Source organism: Melanostigma gelatinosum, assembly GCF_949748355.1.
Source record: "Melanostigma gelatinosum genome assembly, chromosome: 7".
NCBI classification, from domain to species: domain Eukaryota; kingdom Metazoa; phylum Chordata; class Actinopteri; order Perciformes; family Zoarcidae; genus Melanostigma; species Melanostigma gelatinosum.
Window position 1 is genome coordinate 25,704,431 of NC_136640.1, and position 13,206 is coordinate 25,717,636.

At 42.3% G+C, this 13,206-nt stretch overlaps 1 protein-coding gene across 2 annotated transcripts in view; it reads right to left on the bottom strand.

The window, feature by feature from the left end:
* Positions 1 to 12,086, bottom strand: part of pipox (pipecolic acid oxidase) — a 52,998-nt gene extending 40,912 nt beyond the window's left edge. For both annotated transcript variants that reach the window (XM_079271734.1, XM_079271733.1), the window contains exons 1-3: positions 11,962 to 12,086; positions 2,780 to 2,928; positions 345 to 558 (exon numbers count right to left, since the gene is read on the bottom strand). In XM_079271734.1, the coding sequence (XP_079127860.1) occupies positions 345 to 558; positions 2,780 to 2,928; positions 11,962 to 12,072 (474 nt within the window). In that variant the 5' untranslated portion in view covers positions 12,073 to 12,086. The remainder of the gene's footprint in view (positions 1 to 344; positions 559 to 2,779; positions 2,929 to 11,961) is intronic.
* Between the last annotated feature and the right edge of the window lie 1,120 nt (positions 12,087 to 13,206).

Here is a 13,206-nt window from a genome sequence, read left to right on the forward strand (position 1 = left end):
TTTGAGGTTTAACTTAAAGTAAACACACCTGAAATGTTGGTGTTGATCCCTCATTTCACTGGAAAATTGTAAGTGCACAACTATGGCACGATAGGTTGTAGCAGGAAGTGGGTCTGTAAACTGTGGTGGATATTTACAATAAACAGTTTGGGTAATAGTTATACTATTCACCTTTGTTTTCTAAATAAGTTTGAAGCAAAGGAGGACCCCACTTTGTCTCAAGGTGCACCATCCTCGGACGTCCACATCATATTCTATGGGGACCACATGATTGGCTTTTACTTATGACATCAGTTACAGAAGCTAACATAGCTAATGCTCTATCAGCAGTATCTGTGCAGTACCTGTACAGTCTTGAGTGCACGGTCAGCATACAGAACTCCAGCGGTTATGTCCACCACCGCGCCATCTCCCACAGCCAGGTTGACATTGGGGATGTGCTGGGAGAAGGTGTCACGGTTCAGGATCGCCATAGGAACCTTGTTTTTCTGCAGGTTGTTCTTATACAGCTGGTAACTCTGACTGTCCTCTGGTCCCATCACCAGGAGCCCTGTTTGTCTGACAGGGGAGATCAACGGAGATCAAGGTAGCATCTTAGTAAGAAATGGTCAAAACGCATGGAAGCCTACACAAATCACCAACTGTGAAACATTATTAGTACGAATGTTGAAGGACATTTAAATCCAGGGGACATCATAGTATTATTAGATTAGCCAAACAGGGCAATGACACGAGGTCAACTTCACACAGGTTGGATAAAGGAGTGCAAGCACAGCCAAAAATAATGGTAATATCCTCTCTGCATAGAAAAATGGCATGCAAAACTTTGCTACAAATGTCTAGCTTCACACATTATCATTCTGATATCTGTTTATATTTCTTTCAAAACAATCACAATCGTCTTTGGCGGCACTAAGCACATGATGCCGTGACATTGCCCTTACAAAATAAGTAGCGGGGGCTAGGGTTGGAAGGTACTAAAGGTACAGCAAGTAAATTGATGTGAATTTGCCCTAAGGTATGAATTTTGACGGACCAGTAGAGCCTATATGCATCAATCAGCCACCTATTGAAACAGGCCAGCTTTCAGCTGACGACTTGGACATTTCCTATTATTTGCAGGTCACATTTATACAAATGTGCCACCACCATGTAATAGTTTTGCTTCTGCACACAGCGGCATAGTCAATAGCGTCACAGCTGCTCACACAGACTAGTCACATGTTGACGATTTTAACAATTCTGTCAAAATCAGCAGGGGGAGGCGGCTAAAAACAGCTGTTTGCGACTTGCATCTATCTCTCGTTGGCAGTCCCTTCTCGCTTCATTTCCTTTTTGTCAGTGGATCGCTACAATGGAGGGGTATGGAATCAAGCCAAAAGACGCGACTATGTCAATTCTTAGTTGCGGACACTCCTACAGAACAGTTGGTCAACCTTTGAAGCAGGAAGTCGGTATTTAAACTGTTATGGATCACACAAAATAAGGGTAATAAATTAGCTATTTGCCTAAATTTTCTCTTCTAAATTAGTTTGGCTCGCTGGCATTCAGACCTGAAATTGCACTGCATTCAATAAAAGAAGTTAGCAAGTATCTGCATGGTTACAAGAAAATATGCCATGGAAATATGAAATACAATCAAATGAAGTCAGTTGGGAATGGGAATAAACCTTTAAAAGGATACAAGCATTGACATTTGACTGGACATCATATGACCAGTGGACAGCAATACAGCAGCTCCAGTGTGAATTTATTGAGTCCCAGAGTGAGCGGTTGTGAAACATAGGGTCTGATTCAGTCATCTGCCTGATAGATGGCTGACTCGCCCTTTGCCAGCAGTGTTTTCTAAAGGCTGCTCCGACATCTGTCAGCAGCCATAAGGCACAGACAACCCCAGCGAAAAGCTTCAGCCATTCATCAGAACATTTTATGACTATGTCTCCCTGTGTGCTTGTGTGTTTACGAGTGTGTGACGGAGGAAGGAAAAGCCACGCGTCAAGTGTCGGATCATAAATATGATACCTCATCTAGTCCAACCTGTCAGACTTGGTGATTGGTGGCACTGGTTCAGCTGCTGGATGTGCACACATGTTGCCATGTATGTGGAGAAAATAAAAAGGTTTTAGCTTTGCCCTATTCCTTTTACGATGGCTCCATCTGTCCCGGAGGCACCGGCAGTAGCGGGAGGCATTGCTCACACCAGCTTCACCTGGACATTTGTCATGGTGACGCACACCTTTTTTTCAAGCCCAAGGGCACAGGTGGCCTTCAGATGTGGACCCATCAGTCATGAGCTGCAGACGGGTGCACAGGAGACGGGGAGGCACACTGTTTCTAGGGAACATAATGTGGGCGTGGCTTGGTACCATGAACTATTACCCTGACGGAAGAATAATGAATGTGTTATTCAGCTCTCTGGTACTGAGAACAAACAGAATATGGCCACAAAAGTTAAAGTGCTGCAGGAGGGTTGTTCACAGTTCGATACCACTGTCATATTTATAAACACACAAATTCCTCCCCGCTCTGCATATGAAAATCAGAGGTTTAGTGAGATGAAAAAAGCCCCCGTTCCAAATTTAAAGGCATGGGAGCTGTCAAGGGGTGATTCAGTGATGCCGGAGGTAATGAGAAAGTCATGCATTTATGGCTCCCGTAGATTGAGTTGCTGCTTTTGTGCGTACATAGCACCTTGAATGTGACAAATCCCTGTGTTCTGGCAAAGCTTTTGTTGTGTTCCGTTTAATGGGTTTTCTCTGTGTTTCTGCTGACTGCTTACCTGTACAGTTTGACACCCGCCTCCTGCTCCAGCTGGGCCCACAGCTCGTAGGACTCCTCCATCATGTGGGTGTAGAAGCCCTGCTCGTAGGCCTTCCGGATGATGCGGGTCTGGCCATGGGAGCTCCCTCGGGTGTGGGGCAGGATGAACTGGAAGGGTGAACATAATATCACTCTGTTCAAACTAAATTACTTTGGTAATAACATCCACAAAGGGCCAAAGGTATGTGGACATCTAAACATTTTACCCACATGAGACAGTTCAATGTATCCTCACAGAACGGTTGGTATGATATCTCAAGGAAAGTTATTTCTCATTTTTCGTGTGTGTCCAGCAACATGAGCGATCAGTGCGCCTAGGCAAGCCCCTGCAGTGCAGAACCTGTTGTTTAGGATAGATGGTTCGATTTAAGAAAATATCATGGTTTTTAGGTTAAAATAACTACATTTGTTACGTAACTTACATAGGTGTGAGTTAAGTACACAAGTTATGCAACAAAATACCTTTGGATTCACATAGGACACATTCAGAGAGTCCTGTGTTTGTTCAACCCATCCACCACACGCTGCGGACTTTGTTGCTCTTTGACTTCCTTAGCGGTAGCCCTGCACGTTCTGGCTCAACATTACGTGGGTTGTATATAAATTACAGACCATTACTTTTCGTAAGTATGAGTATGAACAGTGAATGAGAACAGCCTGGATAGCAGAACATGTAATTCCAAAACCATGTGCATTCAGCCTCCACACTTCTGGAAAGAGTTACCACTAAGGATGTACCGGTCCGTGCTGACTCAAACAGCTGGATCGGGATCTATTCAGTTTGATTTTATGTTTCCGTCTGATTACACATGCCTGTGCTACATCACGAGTCAGCAGCACGCCAGTAGACCGCATCGCTCAGGGAGCTGACAACAAACATGTCAGCTGTTTGGAGGTATTTCACACTTGCAACGTCAACAAGTTCTACGGCTACTTGCGATGTCTGCAAAGCCAATGTTTGGAGAGGTGGCACGAGAAACTTAATCAAGCACCTCCAGAAGCTTTATGCCAAGAAATCCTTTCATACATTTTCTGGTGCACGAATTATGATACATCTATATTTATTTGTTACATTTTGATTTACAAATTTAGGAAAGCAATGTTTAAAAGACAAGCCTGATTTTGCCTTCCAGATAAAGAATGATCCCAGTCACACAATGAGGCATATAACTCGGTATTGGCTGATATCCAGGTATCTGGATTGGGACAGAAAAGCTGTATCGGTGCATACATACCATCAGAGAGCATTACCCCAGATGTCCACTGGATGCAAAGGCCTTGCATTAAGGTTGTGCTGCGATTTGAGAGTATTGCGAAGGTGCAGACTTGGTCTCTAACATGGAAAAACAAGGTGTTATACTGAACCCAATGATCTCTCACTCGCAGTAAGTTAACACTGTTCATCCCCAAATACAATGCACCGCTGCATCAATTCCATTTTGAGTTTGTCTTCACGTCGCTGTGCTATAGTTCCAAGTCCAGCAACAATGTATTCAAGATATCTGCACTTAGGGGGACGAAGGCAACTGGTGCCTGCGACTGGCCCAACCGCGGTGACGCGAGCGTCTCCGATTGTGCTGCGCTTTGTCACGTTTCAATTGGATTTCTAACGTCCACTGGAAGGGTTCCAGAAAAAGAGCATCTTTAAGAAGCAGCTGTGTTTTCAGCAGCAATATGTTTAAATTCAGACGGAATACACGTTTGCATCTCATCGGCAGTCTATTTGGTGCCTGATACTTTGACTTTCTTTTACTCTGTAATTAAGTACATAACAAAAAAAATGTGTAAAATGTTTCACAAACAATGTATACGTCTTTCTTTTCTCAGCAGTTGTCAGACATGTCTTGCAATTGAATGGTGAAATGCAGCATTTATACAGCGCCTCTCCAGTCAACATACACTGATGGCAGATGGTACCCTAAAAGGTGACACCTACGGGTGGGGGAAATCGATTCATGTAAGAAATAAGATTATTGCTTCCGGTTAGAGCATGTAGCGAGCAGACGCGTGCGGAGAAGCTCCAGACTACTTTTTATATTTGACCTTTAAGACCTTCTTTTTGTTACACTTTTTAACCATACGGCAAGTTTCCAAACCTGCTAAGAAGACAACTGGATGGAAAAATGACATCGAAACATAAACAACAAGGCTCACAAACCCAGGCAACTCGTGCTAGTACTTCGCTAGCTGGAAAGTTAGCGCAAGATAAAATGGCTGCGAGCCCATCCCCAGGTGAGGAAACCCACTCAGCCCCCGAGAACGTGGGGGAGCCCGTCACGATGCAGCAGCTGTCCTCCCTGCTGGAAAACCACCGTACCGGTATGAAAGACGACATGACGGCGCTGATACAGACTTCATCTCAGTCACTACATGTTTCCATGGACGCGCTGCGAGGGGATGTGATTTCAATTAACAAACGTCTCATCGAAACAGAAACAATAGTGGGCAAACACTTTGAGCGCTCACTTCGGCCGAAGAGACCATTAAATCCATGCAGTCACAGAATAAACTTCTCGACGACCGTGTGGAGGACCTGGAAAACAAGTCCCGAAGATCCAACCTCCGCATCGTGAACGTACCAGAGGGCAGAGAAACTGGCAGGGAACCGAAGCAGTTTCTAGAGGACCTGCTAATGGAGACGACGGGACCAGTTGTTTACTTCACCTCCGCTGATTGACCGCGCACATCGCACCGGACCGGTACCAGAAAGAGGCTCCACCAAGTCCAGGTCTTTTGTTGTGTCCTTTCACAACTACTCTGATAAGGACAAAATGTTAAGATGGGCCATGAAACACGAATTAAAGTTCTGCAACGTGACTTTGAGAGTGTACCAGGACATGAGTGATTCCCTTGCCAAGAAGAGAGCGGCATTCAATGACATTAAGCAAGAACTGTACAGAAAAGGGGTCCGCTTCGGACTGCTACACCCGGCCCGTCTGCGCGTCACCTTTGAAGGAGAAACCGTCTGCTTCGACACCCCGGAAGAAGCAAAAGCCTTCTACGACCGTCGGATAGCCGGCTAACGAAGTCATGATCACGGTCATATAAACAGGTACACTGGGGTGGTTATATGTGCGTGGCTCTCCTCCTGATATGTAGACTATTTTTACTTAATTTTTTTCAGTTTCTCACCGGTTGGTGATATGGTTATTGTTATCCCCGCTACTATTATTGTTAAGGTGAGAGCCACTTTTCTCTTTTGCTTTCTAAAATACACACCACCCCGTGTAATACAAGCTTATGGTCTGATACGTTTCAACATGTACTTGTTGTGGGTAATTATACTTCATTATTATTTATAGTGATGTCACAAAGTTAGTCTTTCACACCAATTTAATGTGTTGGGAGAATCTCCCAGTTAGGAGAAATTAAGGAAGGCCTTACTGGAAGTACAAGTTAAGGGAGTCCTGCAGCTAGCCCCTGTTAGGGAGTCCAGCATAGGAATGGTGTTTTATGTTCAATATGTTGTAGTTTTTAGTGTATTATATAGTTCAAAGTTGTACGGCAAGCACACTGCCCCATGTCAAAACTAACCTTTAACCTTAAGCACAAAGTAGACCCATGTCAAATGTAATAATGACAGGAGGAGGTACTACCAGAATTGTTAGCTGGAATGTCAAAGGACTAAATGGCCCCATTAAAAGAGCAAGAGTCTTTGCTCACCTGAAAAAACTCAAGGCCGAAATAATTTTCCTACAAGAGACTCATTTATCAACAGCAAACCAAGTTAGATTACGAAAACCCTGGGTTGGTCAAATCTTCCACTCTAACTTTAATCGTAAATCAAGGGGCGTGGCTATCCTTCATAAAAAAGTACAATTCACTGCAGCCGACATCATCTCAGATCCAAATGGCCGTTATATTATAATTTCAGGTTCACTCTTCCACACACCAGTGATACTTGTTAATGTATATGCTCCTAACTGGGATGATGAATACTTCATAAAGAAAATGATCTCCAGTCTTCCTACCCTAAATTCTTATAATTTAATATTTGGAGGAGATCTAAACTGCTTAATCAATCCCAGTCTGGACAGATCAAACCCTACTTCAAAACCACCTTCAAAAATGGCAAAAACCTTGTTGGCTTTTATGGATCAGGTTGGATGTGTGGATCGCTGGAGGTTTCGGAACCCCACTGATAAGACTTTTTCTTTCTACCCACCAGTCCTACTCTCGAATAGATTATTTTTTTATTGATAAAACCCTCCTTCCTTCAGTGGCTAATACAGAATACTCTGCAATAGTAGAGTCTGACCATGCACCAGTAATTCTAGATCTATCATTTAATCTCTGACAGAAACCCCGTCCTGTATGGAGGTTTAACTCTCTTCTGCTTGGGGATAAGACATTTTGTGAGTTGATAAACAGAGTCATTGATGAGTTTATTATGAACAACCAAATAGACGGCGTATCCCCTTCTCTTCTGTGAGAGACCCTTAAAGCGGTCATTAGGCAAAACAAATTGCGTAGAGAGAAACAGGATCAACTCACCAAATCAATCAGGGACCTAGATTTACAAAACTCAACAACACCATCCCCTGAACTTTCAAAACAAAGACTTAACTTGCAAAAGGAGTACGACTTATTGTCGACAGGCAAAGTAGAAAAACAATTATTACAGGCTCGTGGATTTCAGTACGAACATGGTGAGAAAGCAGGAAGATTGCTAGCGCACCAACTCAAAGTTAAATCTACCTCTCAGCAAATATCACAAATTAAAAACATATCTGATGTTCTTACAGTAATTCCATCTGAAATGAATGATAACTTCAGGGATTATTACTCTAATTTATATAAATCAGAAAGCCCACCCAACAACACAGACATGGAAAAGTTCCTTGAGAGTCTTATATTCCCGAATATTGATAACAGCCAAGAAAAGAAACGAGACCAACCATTGAATACAAGCGAAATACTGGGATAAATTAAAGCTATACAAAGCGGCAGATGGTTTCCCCATTGAATTTTTTAAGGGATTCTCAGATAAACTATTACCACTTTTGCTTGATATGTTCAACGACTCTTTAACCCGAGGTACTCTGCCACAAACCCTGACAAATGCATCAATTACTCTGTTGTTAAAACCCGGGAAAGATGCAAATGAATGTGGATCCTACCGACAAAGTTCTCTTCTTAATACAGATTATAAGATTCTGGCAAAAGCCCTAGCTATGCGTCTGGAAAGAACAATTCATGAAGTAATTTCTGAAGACCAAACTGGCTTCATAAGGAATCGCCATTCTTTCAGTAATATCCGCTGCCTTTTCAATGTTATCTACTCCCCTGTGTCTTGTGAGGTCCCAGAGATGGTTATCTCGCTAGATGCAGAAAAGGCATTTGATAGGGTGGAATGGCCATATCTCTTCAGGATTTTGGAAAAGTTTGGTTTTGGTCCTAAATTTGTGGCATGGGTAAAACTCCTCTACTCCTCACCTAGCGCCTCTGTCGTCACCAATAGATCAAACTCAGAATATTTCAATTTATACCGAGGTACCCGCCAAGGCTGCCCGTTAAGTCCCTTATTATTTGCCTTAGCTATCGAACCATTGTCCATTGCTCTTAAAGCATCCCCTAACATTAAAGGAATTCACAGATGGAGCACTGAGCACAGGGTCTCGCTATATGCTGATGATTTATTAGTTTATATTTCGGCCCCAGTGGAATCTGTCCCCGCACTAATTGAAGTCCTGAAGCAATTTGGGACATTCTCAGGATATAAATAAAATTTCTCCAAAAGTGAATGCTTCCCTTTAAACAATTTGGCAATAAAGACTCAAATATCTTGGCATCTATATCACCCGTAAATTTGAGAGTTTATATAATAGGAATTTCTCTCCACTAATCACCAAAATGAAGGCAGACTTTGACAGATGGAAAAACATCTATACTTCATTAACAGGCACAGTTAATTCTGTCAAGATGATTGTTCTACCATGCTTCTTATATCTGGTGCAATGTCTGCCAGTGTTCCTGCCAAAGCTCTTTTTTACTACCTTAGATAAGCATGTCACAGGCTTCCTATGGGATAATAAACAACCGTGGATAAGTAAAGTGATGCTACAAAGACATCTATCTCAAGGTGGACTTTCTCTTCCCAATTTCAGATATTACTACTGGGTAGCAAATATACAGAAAATAATATACTGGATCAAACTCCCTCAAGTAAGCTGGTGCCTAAATTAAGCTAAATCTTGCCCATCATCTTCTTTTCTACCATTGGTAACCTCTAGACCAGGGGTTCTTAACCTTTTTGACCTCGGGGCCCAACTTTTCAAGTACAAAGTGTCCCGGGGCCCACTCTGACTATATGCATCAAAAGTGTCAGACAACCTGTAGGTCATACAGAAACAGAGCAGTGGGCCTTTGGAGTCAGTAAAAATTTAAGATTTTTGTCCGCATAAAATAAAAAAGTATCTTTCAGTATAAATAACTGCCGGTGGCTGTATCTGTACAGGTAAAGGACAGTATAGGGCTGTAACTACACTATCAGTGAACAACTCCCTCAAATGTGAAGAAGATTGGACAAAGTATGACCATTCTACAGTGTTTCTTCCATGAAGAGATCCAGGCGGAGCTCTAAAAGGACATTTGGAGACCCAAATGGACACATGGTAACCACATGATATTCTGACACACTAAAGGTGTTTCTCCCTTTATATTGTGATTTTATATTATTTTCCTTTTATTTTTAGCCTTTGCAAATTGCAAAAACTATGTATATATGGTCGAAGACATGGTGTGTGAGTAGCGGACTTGCTGTGCTTAATGGCTGCGGCCGAGCGCACAAACGAGAATGAGAAAAGCTCAGTTACGCAAACGTTGGTTGACGGCTTATGGAAGAGGAGGATAAGGTTTGTACTATAAGTACTAGCGTTTTCTGAAGGCAGTAGCTCCATGGTAACATCCGCTAGCACGTTGTCGGGTCTGTAATGTGTCTTTTTCCGTCGAAATGCTGCAAGATACGACTTGCAGCGGTTATGGCGACTTTGGACAGTGTGTGTGTGGGCTCCTTTTGTGGAGAAACTATAAGAAATGAAAGAAAATCGATGATTTCTTTGCAAAGATGAGGATTTTGGGCATGCTGGGATACCAAACACGGCCATGTTTTGTGACGTATTTGCGCAAACAAGCCGTAGGAACGGAAGGGGAGGGGATCGAGGATGCCGGTGTTGAACAGGCAAAACCCTTGTTAAATAAATGAGATGATACAATGTGATGATCACAAAGACATTTATTATCATGTGTATGTAAACCTGCATACACAACAAGAAGCCCAACAGACTTTCCCACGAGTGTTGGATGTTTCGTCGCTACGTGTCGCTTTATTTCTGAAGGCTTCAGTGCTTCGTTTGATAGCATTAGCTCACATTCCACACACTGAGCACTCGGCTCTGCCTCGTTGCCTCCGTTCACAAAGCCGTACTTAAGAAAGTCAGGATTGTACTTGCGCACACATTTAGACTTTTGGGGGGTATGGCACCACTGTCGTCTTCATTTTTTCTTTTTAATAACTTATCCATAACTTTCGCTACAGGCTAGCGGCTAGCTGAGTGTCTTCTTCTGCTTATTGCAGCTTGTTAAACAACTGACTGACTCATTACCGCCACCAGGTGGTGGGAAGCTATATTGTAACTGAGCGTCTCATGGATAACAGTAATATCTCTGGTGTCTTCAATTGATAACCTATGCGGCCCCGCGGCCCTCGCGGCCCACAGGTGCAAAACTGAAAGTTTTTCGCGGCCCTCTAGGTGGCGCTCGCGGCCCAATCATGGGCCGCGGCCCTATCATGGGCCGCGGCCCTAGACTACCATTCTCCCCAAGAAAATATTCATCCAACCCGATAGTAATTGCAACATTAAAAATTCTGCCGCAGTTTCACACACAATTTGGCTTCAAAGATCTATCTACTGTAACCCCTATTCATGATAATCACCTCTTCCCTCCAGCCAGACTGGACTATGCATTCTCACTATGGCTTAAAAATGGCATTTTCAACATGGGTCAGTTATACATTGGTGGGGTGTTCGGAAGCTCTGAGGATATATTTAAGAAATATAATATCCCTCACTCCCATCTGTTTCGCTACTTTCAAGTGTGAAATTTTGCTAAATCTAACAACCCCAATTTTCCGAGTCCACCGCTAGACTCCGTGTATGAGGAAATTCTGAACACACCACCAGAGGAAAAAGGATTTATATCCCGAATATATCAAACCATTAACTCTATTACTGTGACTAACATTGTCAAAATCAAAGTAGACTGGGAAAAAGAACTTGCCATCAACATACCAGACTCATTTTGGAACCAGGCCCTAATTAGAGTCAATAACAGCTCTTCGTGTGCACAGTTAAATGTACTACAATTCAAGGTACTGCGTCGCCTGCTCTACTCTAACTTTAAACTTTCAAAAATGTACTCCAATGTAAAGGATAACTGCAATAGATGTCACAACTTACTGACATGTTTTGGTTCTGCCCCCAACTGGCAAATTACTGGGAGACAATATTCAAAGTTCTATCACAATCCCTTAATCTGAATATTTTACCCAACGCCTGGATGTGCATCTTTGGTGTTCAGGGGAGTGGAGGTCAGACGTTAATGAAGCAACACAAAAACATAATTGCTTTCTCAACCCTCTTGGCACGAAGGAGAATCCTATTGGACTGGAAGTCACCTCGTCCTCCCAGTTCCGCCATGTGGTTAAAGGACCTGGTGTTCTTTTTAAAAACCCATCAGTTACAGTTATGCAGGTTTATATTGTGCACATGGTTTATTTTATTAAATAAAATTGCTAAATCAACTTCAAACGGATTTATAACTAAATAAACGTTCATTATAGTTTTTTTTTTATTGCAGCTTTACAGCCAGGCAGTTACAAAATGAATTTACTTAAGATAATCAATGAGCACATTTGGTGAAAGAGTGGCCCAATAATGCCAGCTGCTGCCTGGGAGGAGTCACTGACTTCTGACTTTGACCACCACGTTAAAGCACTTCTGAGCAGGATAGGTATAAGATTTCTACCCTGAATAAATGAGTATGTCATTCATGTGCATGCACAAAACTTCTCTCCTGCAGCCTCTTAGCTGAGATTGTTAAAAACAAATGTTATGGAACAAAGTTTCGTGCGTAACACACCTGCTCCAGCAGCAAAGTCTTCTGCTTCTTTTCTGCCAGCTGATAGGCCGTGAAGGAGCCCTGGACTCCGGCCCCGATCACAATGCAGTCATACTCCCAGTTGGTCGACATCCTGCTCTTATTTAGCACTGACGCCCCAGCATGCACATTCATAAGCTCCTTCTCAGTATGCGGGAACGCCCATTTCACGTGATAGGGAGGCGCGAAGGAATTTGTTGGTGCCCTGAGTTTTTCCTGCTAGGGGCTCAGAATGTGCGCAACAGAACAAGCTCCATCAGTGAAAAGCCTTCGTTTAGGGCGAGATTACACATTGCTGAGGTCCGGGTCTGCACCAGTGTGAGAAAAAATGTGATTGGTAAGGAGCAAAACAGGAAACGAGTACCCGACAGTCCTCCAAAAGGGCCAAAACCACCTTCTAATAGGGCTCAAGTCGAACTTTGTCGTGTAAAAAAACACAACTTCTGTTTATGGAGGACCAGGTATCATTCGTGTTGTCTTTGTGCCTGTTGCTCTATATTTACACTGGATTTATTTATGGAGTCAAAGTTATTCAAATATTATTTTCCCGATGTAAACAAGTGGTTTATAAGCAGGGTAATCAACTTTATTTGTATTTAATTATAATAATGTATATCCAGTAATAATAATACAAATAATAACAGAGATGCAACAGAAACGTTTTTTTAACGTTTTAAATACAAATTAATTCATGGTATGGCTATAATAAACGGCCTCAGTTATATAAAAGATACAAATGTAAATATAAAACAAGTATAGTCATTGAATGGTCGTTTTCAGAATGTTTTAAATTTACACAACATTGAACGATTACACTTGTCAGGAGCTACAGTATTTGAGGTGGAGAGAACGATAAAGATTGAACGAAGGTACAAAAGTTGAAAAGCATTTTATAAAGGCGGTAACAGCTAGGCTGTATTTAACTGTCCAAACCTGGAACACTAAAACAAAATGTTGTGGCAAGAAACCAGTCAAGATTTTAGCTTTATTAATTGAATCAATATTTTGTTTCACTGTCAAAGAAATCCAATCGGTAGTTGTGTTTGACAAGCAAGACCTTTAAGACGAAGTGTAATGTTACTACATAATCGGTGGGAAACTGATTTATGTGTATACATTTTTGCAAATACACAGTTTCACCAGCTTATGTATTAGGCGATACATGCAGTCATGTTGTATGCAGGCCTGTTGGTCTGGTGCTGACACAGCAGATTGTCAGTCGTTCCT